The 8,984-nt window shown below is 30.1% G+C and overlaps 1 protein-coding gene across 1 annotated transcript in view; it reads right to left on the bottom strand.

Annotated features, from left to right (window-relative positions):
• The window catches only part of LOC106682461 (dynein axonemal heavy chain 7), a gene marked incomplete at its 5' end in the record, with an annotated part of 70,992 nt that overhangs the window by 59,876 nt on the left and 2,132 nt on the right, over positions 1-8,984 (bottom strand). Inside the window, 5 exon segments of the mRNA XM_014423327.3 lie at positions 738-873; positions 3,638-3,854; positions 4,027-4,257; positions 8,181-8,341; positions 8,726-8,954. Coding sequence (XP_014278813.3) covers positions 738-873; positions 3,638-3,854; positions 4,027-4,257; positions 8,181-8,341; positions 8,726-8,954 — 974 coding nt within the window.

Below are 8,984 nucleotides of genomic sequence, written 5' to 3'. Positions count from 1 at the left end.
ATATATACATATATAGATAATATAGTATGTAGTCAACCTTCAAATTTATAATTAATACTTATTACATTCATTACTACTTATGATTGTAAAAAAAGAAGACCTGACTTCAGCTCAGTGGAGGATCCAGAAATTTTCTGAGGAAGAAAGGTGTACCAGATCAATTCTACACATCTAAACAAAAATTTTGATCTAAAAAAACATAGTTAAAATAACTTAAATTTTGAGATAAATTTGTTTTTCAGTTGTTGAGGACGTTATAATAAAGCTCCTGTTGTATAAGAATAGAAAGAAATTTTTGATAAAAAAAGTAATTTTTTTCATTTTCCAGGGAGTGGCCAGCCAGATTTGCTAGTACCTTAGCTATTCATATTATTCAAATTAAAAACAAGTTTAATTTTTACAAGGAGAAGATTCTCAATATGAAAAATAATTAATAAAAAAGGTTGATTCTTAAGTTGACGCACTTAAAAAACACTCAAAATACAATTAACACATAGATTCACAATAAAAAAATTCAATTCACTAGCCAAAATGAAATTATGTGTACCGTTTGTTCTAGAATAAATAATTTAAGAAAGAAAAAATAGTTGTTAAATCGTTTTAGGACCTAATAAGTAGAATATGAATAAATTATAAATTTGAAGGTTGACAACATAATTTATATTATTACAAATAATAAAAAACTTATAAATATATATAGACACATATACTTTAAGGTAATCTACATAATTAAATACCTTAGTTCACTGGATAAAGGTCCTAAATAGGTGATTACACCACAGCTTATTAGCACATTTCCAGGTAATTTGATTAATCTTTCCTGATTTTCTTCTTCTAGTTGCTTCCAGCGAACCTGCTCTCCTCCAAGGCTATCTAAAAGGAAAATTTTAAATGGATTTGAAACTAACACAGCCACATAATTAAATCTATTTTTGTTTTGTAGTTGAATTTAAATTGATAATTTTCTGATCCTTGATCTTTTCCTTTCTTATCATTTTTATTTATTGAATAATAATAGTAATACAAGCTATCCTAATCAAGGGCAATGGACATTAGAGTTCTAAAGGTTCATTCATACTTTATGCAGGACAAAATAATGAAAAAATAAATAAAATAGAAATAAATTGTAATATCTTCTTTTATGAGTAAATAGTTATTTTTATATATAAATGATTTTAGTTATGTTTTAATTTTATGTATCAACGTTAAATATTGTAGTATTAAACCTAAAAATAAGATTACCAATTTTCATTGTCTAAAATAAATACATTATTCATAACAAAGCCAAGATGGCGTGTCCTTTCAAAATTCTGTTGAATCACGGCCATGTTAAGCAGATTTAAATATTTTAAAATCTCTATTTTAACTTCCCATAATACTTGAAATCACAATATACTTAAGAAAAAATATAAGTCAAGAATAAGTGTTAAACAATAATGTTCATAAAGGAAATCATAGAAAAAATTAAAACTTTAGTGCTACAATCGATGCTGAGAACCAACACTGAGAGAAGGGGAAGGAAGAAAACTTGGTTTTGGGGGGTTTTGTTGCTTAAGGAGGAGATGGATGACTTTGCCTAGAGGCAGGGTGTCTGGAAGATCCCTTAGCTACTATCAGTAGGAGATATCTTGAAAAATAAGACATTGAAAAGTCTCCCAAGAAGCAGAAGGGAAACTTTGTTTGGATTGCCAAACAACACATATTGGTGGATGAGAAGTGAGTTGAAAACTGTTAGAGAACCAATCCTTTGTTTCGTTAGTGTTTGTTTGCAGAAAGATTGCCAACAGTCAGTGTTAGTTTGTTGAGAAAATCATCAAAAGAAGATTCTATAAAATTGGTTAATTTTGTTCTACCTAAATTTAAATACATTTGTAAAGTAGTTATTAAATTAATTCAGTGTTATTGGTAGAAAAGTATCTGTTCTGATTCTTAGAAACCCTCCCTGAAATTAAGAGTCTAAAATGTTATAAAATTTTAAATAAAATTCTACTTTTTATTATTCTTAGTTCTATTAAAATTCTTAAACTATCTATTTAATACTTTATGTATTAATACTTATAATATATTAATACTTACTATCTATTTAAAGCTTTCATTTTAACCCGAGCTAACCTTGGATATGAGAATTAAGTTTAAAACTATCAAATTTCCTTTTTATTTATTTTAAATTCAAAATTATTATTACATAAAATTAATAATAAATAAATAATATGCGATCTATGTTATCATGGGAGAGATAATGAATAAAGCAGATGTGTTTAGGTCAACTTTTGAAATTCAACAAAAATAATAAAGATAATTGTAGAGAAGAACTCAACAAACGAATTGTAAAACTCTTCAAAACCTATCCATAAGCTGGTTATTTAATTAAACCAATAAATACATGGGCTATTTCAGTATTGTCTTATACTTTTGGTATTTTAAAGTGGTCTAATATGGAAATTGAAAACATGAATCATTTAGTAAGAGTCCTTTTTATCTCAGCCAGGAAATGACATCCCAAATCTTCGATTGAGATAATGTATTTTCCATGGAAGAAGGGGAATTGTTTATCTAGTAAGGAACTGCAGAGAGCAAAAAAAATAATTTAAAATTTATTTATTTGTCGTCTATATATGATTGCAGTTGAATCTATCCAGAATATATCACCTATATATCAAATGTTGGAAGGTAAAGAATACTTTATGAGGTACAATTGTCTGACCAAGATTAGCAACCAAGCACTGGTGTTATTATATAAATGAAAACTGGTCCAGTTCCTTATTATCAATACGTGCTCAAACAGGTACTTTCAGGTTAAAGGAGAAAAATATTGTAGTGGATCACTGAATATATGATAGTTTAAGTGAGCCAAGAAAGCTATTGAAGTGAAAGTGGGGAGATAAAGGCAAAAAGGATCTGAATAACTGACAAAGACATTCTTAGTTTGGTGACCGAAGGAGAAGGTTCCTCGGAACAGATGCAGGTAGCAGAGGTAAAGTCCCAGCATTGGATTCCATCCACTCAGTCAAGACTTTGAAGCTGCCTGAAAAAGTATCAGAAGATGAGCAAACAGCAGTTCTCCTTAGTACAGCAAATATCATTCGAATATTTTAAATATAGTTTAAAATTTGACCCTAACCCTTGACTTTGGTCTGGGTAGGTGAATATTTTTGGCGATAACCAAGAAAGTGTGAAATTCCAAAATAATAATATTACAGTTGTAAAAAAAAAAAAAGTAAAACAATATAATAATAATACTAATGAAATAATAAAAAAATAATTTTAAAACAAGGTAAAGGAAAGAAAAGTAAAAGATTATATATATAGTTGACCGTAAAAGTTAAATATAAGAAGATGGTCAGGGTTACGCTAAAAAAAGAACAAATAGTTATAAACTATTTGTTCTTTTTTACCACAACCCTGACATCTTCTTATATATAAAAGTAAAATAGTTCTATTTTAACATGCAACCACACTTATTTACTACTAGCCTTAGGAACTTTGAAACAAGCTTTCTTGCCCTCTTTTGGAGGGCAAAGCACAACTCAAAGTGATCCAAGGCACTTCTGCTGTTTCATTGGTATTGAAAGCCAGTGAAGACTGAATGAGAGCATTAAAGCTGCATACTATAGTAATAATAGCATACTAATCTTACTTATTATAAAAGTAGCCTTTTCAAGTTTTATTGAACATATTTCCAATTCTTTCGTTAGTTTAAGTTGATTAGCATCAGCTTCTTCTTTCGCTACCTTCAGAGCATTCAATTTCTCTTGTAGATTGAATAATATAGCCTCTTTTTCGCGAAGTCTTTCTAAAACTGATTTTAATGCTGCTTCTGCTTGTTCCAAAACAGCTTTTTTGGGGGCGACAGTCTGAAATATTTTTTTTAAATTACTAATTCAATTACTTACTTAATTACTACTTATGCATAAGCTTTTTTATTTTTTTATCTAATAAATTTTTATAATGTATAAAAAAATTAAACTAAAGTTACTAATTATAATTATCTTATTATAATTTGTAAAAATTAACAAATTTTATTACCTTCATAATGGTATCGTATTTATCGAGAGCAATGATCCATTTACATATACCTCGTGCTGCTCGAGATGCTTTAGCAACAATGTTGGGTACAAAATTTTTGTCTGTTAAGTATTCTAACCTCACTTTATTGATGCGTTCTGGGGGGATATGATCTTTATCAAACTCCTTTAATTTTTGGAGAAACTGGATGTCTCCAAGGAGTCGCTTACTGGGTGACCAAAAGTCTTCCATCTAAAAAAAAAAAAATAATCATGGGTATATAGGTATAAAGAAGGTGGGCAAATTAAAGGAATAAGATTAGATACTTAAATTACAAAAAATTCATGCAAACAGTCCAAAAATGGGGACAAATATAAATCAGATAGTGCAGCTTCTTGCATACTCTTCTTCCCTGGATATTGTGGCTGATTCTTGCAAGCTGTCACAGACGCCCTCCTGTCCCTTGAAGTGGCTGCATGATGGTTTGGTTTAATAAACAACAAAAATAAAACCAAGTAACTGTCAAAAGAGAAACTGTTCTGTAATGATTAAAAAGTTCAGTTTAGCACTTATAAATTTGAACAAGTAATCGATTTTACGTAGTTGGGTTCACTGATTGCAAATGAAAACAGAGTATCTATGGAAGAGAACTGGATGATCTTGGCCAACAGCAATTATTTTTCATTATGGAATTAACCTTCAAGCAAGTTGCTGACTCATTGGCTTATAGTTTAAAAATCATTTATCCTAACAATCCTCACATGCAGGCCCAAAAAAAGGACTACAACAAAGACAGAAGACTGAAGATTCCAAATACTTAGAAGAACGATTCAACATAAAATATTTGGCCTAATCTGTATTAATCCAAGTTGAAGATAAGGTGGTAATATTATGTTTATGAGTGCAGATTCAGTTCCCAAGAATACTTTGATTGAGTCCCTACATGGCCACCAGAGAGTGGGAGGACCAACGCTGCGATGGGCAGACTGGGTTGCAAATGATGCTAGGGACTTGGGGATCAGATGCTGAAGGACAGCAGTGATTGATATAAAATCTTGTTTTTTTTTGTTAGAGGAAGCCTGGTCTTAACATCGGGCTGTGGAACCATGAGTAGTAGTATTAGTAGTACTGGGCCAAAAACAAAGGTCAAATCTTAAACTATACCTTAAGTAACAATAAGAGAAAATTTATAAAATACACTCACATTTCATTATATGAATAGTATGTAACTAATTGAAAAATTTTTGTGCTAACCTAGAAACCTTTGCTTACCTATACATACTTTACCAAAGTTTCATCACAATCGGATGAATGATATGCAAATGGAACAACCAGAGAAAAATTCATTTTTACATTCACTTACTTGTATATGATAGATGTAGTAAGGGGAAATATTAAGATCATGAAAAACTTTGAATACTAGTTTTATAAGGAAATCCAAATTTGAAGGTCCCCTGAGTCTAAATAACTAAGTCTTGCCAAATGATTTTTGTATGTCCCTCTATAAACTAGCTCAAAAAATGAACAGTATTAGAAAACTAAATCTTCAAGGTTGGTAATATGCCTTGAATGTCACAGCAACTTTTTCCTTAGAATTGATTTATTGAAAGTGCCACTTAATATCATCAGTCTTACAATTTTCTCAAAAACAGCTCAAAAGATTTTAATAAAAATCGTTAATAAATGTAAAATTAAATGTTCTTTAGTATCAGCTAGATTTTATCCTTATTAGAATAGTTTTACAGGGCTTAAATGCTAAATTTTCAAAATATTTTCCTGTAAAATACCTTTATTTTGTTTATTTGAAATAATTCACCATCTCTCATTGTAAGTAAACTATGAAAGAATTTTAAAATTAACTATTTTAATTAATTTAATTAAGTTCATATCCTCAGATAAGCCAGAGATTTTTCTAAATAATAACTTGCGAGATAATCCTCAAGAAGAATAAAACCAATTTATTCTAATTTTATATTTATATTTAATTAATATAAATATAAATACAATTTATATTTAATTTTATATTTTATATTATATTTAATATTTTATTTTGTATTTAAAGTGTAAATAAAATGTTTGTCTGGAATTCCATGTACATTTACTACATATTTCCAACTATTAGAGACTTATATTTGTAACAGGGGAAATTGTGACAGGTGTTGCCATAGACAAGTGTTAGTTTTCATCCACAATATAAAATACAGCGTACGTAAAAGGGTGAACTATTGATAAATATTGTAAAGGTTGCTAAAGCAGGATTTATTTTATTAAATTTGTATCCGCGGATAAACCAGGGTTTGTTTCCAATAAATCACTCTCAACAAAATTGAAAACCATAATATTTCAATCTTGTATTTATCTTTAATATAGTAAGATTAATTTGGTCCTTTGTAGATACCCCTCCTACTCCTTGTAGATCTCTCCCAGTATGTCAGAAATGACCAGGAAGGGGGTCAGAAAAAAAATGTGGTGAAAGTTATTAACTCTAAATATGTTTTTCAGTAACATTTTTTAAAATAAATTAAATGAAAAAATTTAAAGCAGAAATTAAACAAAAATGGACAGAAAAAAATAAAAGAAGATATTAAAGGTATGCAAAATAATCATGTAGCGACCATGCTATCTTTGTGCTATTGATCACCGATTTAGCTGCAGCTTTACCATTACGGGCCAAACGAGTGTGACCTAACTCCAATCCAGTTTACTTTACATATTGAACATATGTAAGTCAAGGCCTTCTGATGTAGATACATAGAGTAGCTCCCCTCTTAATTCTCTTAGTACCTCACCACAGTCAGGCAGTGAAGTGCATTGATGTAAAATTAATAAAATAAAGAATTTAAAGTAAGAAGGCAGATTAATTTGTTGAAATATAAAAAAGAAGAAAATCATTTAAAAGAATTAAAATTTGAACTAAAGTATATTCCCAAGTGCAAATGAACTTGTTTATTGAAAATAAACAATAATAATGACCATGGTCATGATGAAGAGTGAAATTAATTAAATCAGTTTCAAATAAAATCAATTTTAACTTAAGTGGGAATAAATCAAGAAAAGGAAAATGAAGAACAAATTCAACTTCAATGGACAAAAAATGAAAAGGAATACAAAAATAAGTACCATGACTTTTTTTACTATGTCATGTTTATGTATTTTAATGTAATTTTAATCTGGATCATGTTTTCCAATTCATTCTCATTTTAATCGCATAAGTTGAGATAACCTATTCAAAGAGTATGGATCAAATGATCTTCCCGGGACAGACCTCTGGACATCGATATGTTTCTTGGAACTATAAGTTTTAGTAAGTACAAGCTTACTCATGAAGTCATAAGAGTACGATATAGATCTCTATTGAAATTTCAACAATTGTATTTTTTTTCAGTGGGCTCTACAAACCTTGTAAGGTAGACCCAGACCAGCCTTCTCCACACGCCTGCCTATATTGGGCTACTGATTTCCATTTTTCGCATCTTTGTTGATTCTGTCTATTCATCTGGTTTTTGGCCTCTCACGTGGTGTCTTGCCTACCATACTGGCATTCATTGTTGTGTAGAGGTGTCCTGATGGATTGCTTCAAGCCACATGTCCTACCCATCTTAAGTTCCTGGCCTTCATATCATGAGATATTGACTGACCAATCTCTCCAAGCAGTTAGTTCTCCTCCTTCATGTGTTAAGAGTCTGATTCCAGATCACTCCTGTAATTGTACAGAGGACTTTCCATTTAAATCTCTTGATTCTGCTTTCTAAGGTACCTCTTAAAGCCCAGGTCTGGCAGCCGTATATCAGAGCTGGCTTTAGCATGACATTATACACCCTTAGTTTCAGATTTTTCAGGATTTCAGTATTCTTGACTGGCCATTGTAAACTAGATGGGTAAATATTTGTGTTAACCCATCAACAGGGAATTTCTAAGTTTAAGTCGATCTTGATATCTACACCAATTCCATCAATACTTAGATCACTTTATGTTATGTTGTTATATTTGGAGTGAATGTTTTCAGAAGGCTTATAAATCCAATTTACAAAACTAATTCAGAGAAATAATGAACAACAATTTTCTATAACAAATTTTTTTCCTATTTTATATGAGATATTTTATATATATAATCTACAGACATTATATACGACAATTGAATATTTGCAATAAACTACAAAAATACTATTACTCACCATGTGGCCTGGTCGATTAGGATCCGGAACCCTATTTGGCTTTATCCCTAACATAACACAAGCTCCAGCCATCACAACCCTCACTGCTTCTGGTGGTCTTGCCATTGATTTCAGCAAAGTCAAGTCCGCTTTCTTGACAGTGTCTAAGGCTTTAATAGCATCTGTAAAACAACAAAAAAGATGTAGCTGAACTCTTAAGAATACTATTATAAATAACTTAAATTATTAAACTTATCTACATTTTAATGAATATTACACTCAACATTTCTATAAATGTTCCACTTTAGAGGAAATTATGGATTGATAAATTAAAATCATCAAATTATTAAGAAAATACAGCAGATAGAAATTTTATAATGAAACTCTGAAAATTCATATTATACTAATATTAACTGGATTTAATTGGGTGATTTTTACAAGAACTAACAACTAGGTAAAAGAGCCAATCATTAATTGTAAATACTGCTATGTAGACTCTTATTAATTTAAATATATAATAAGTAATCATTTAAATGGCCATAATGACTGATTTTAGATAAATATACCTTCTACTATGGGTAACAAGAGCTGAAGGTCTGCTTCACATTCTTTCTTACACCGTTCTGCCTCTTCAGCCTGTAACCTGACCACCTCTTCCTCTTTTTTGACTAAAGCCGTAGTTTCTTCAACTCCATGCTGTTCAATGACCATTTGAGTAATCATATCCATTACCATTCGGGCATTTGCGGCAATGGCTGGCATCAAGGCATCTAGATCCTGCTGCATTTGGATTACCTAAAAATTATAACAAATGTAATCGTATAT

The sequence above is a fragment of the Halyomorpha halys genome, unplaced genomic scaffold, assembly GCF_000696795.3.
Source record: "Halyomorpha halys isolate HHAL.00 unplaced genomic scaffold, Hhal_1.1 Scaffold415.1, whole genome shotgun sequence".
In the NCBI taxonomy this organism is placed as follows: domain Eukaryota; kingdom Metazoa; phylum Arthropoda; class Insecta; order Hemiptera; family Pentatomidae; genus Halyomorpha; species Halyomorpha halys.
This window is presented reverse-complemented; position numbering and strand designations above follow the sequence as displayed.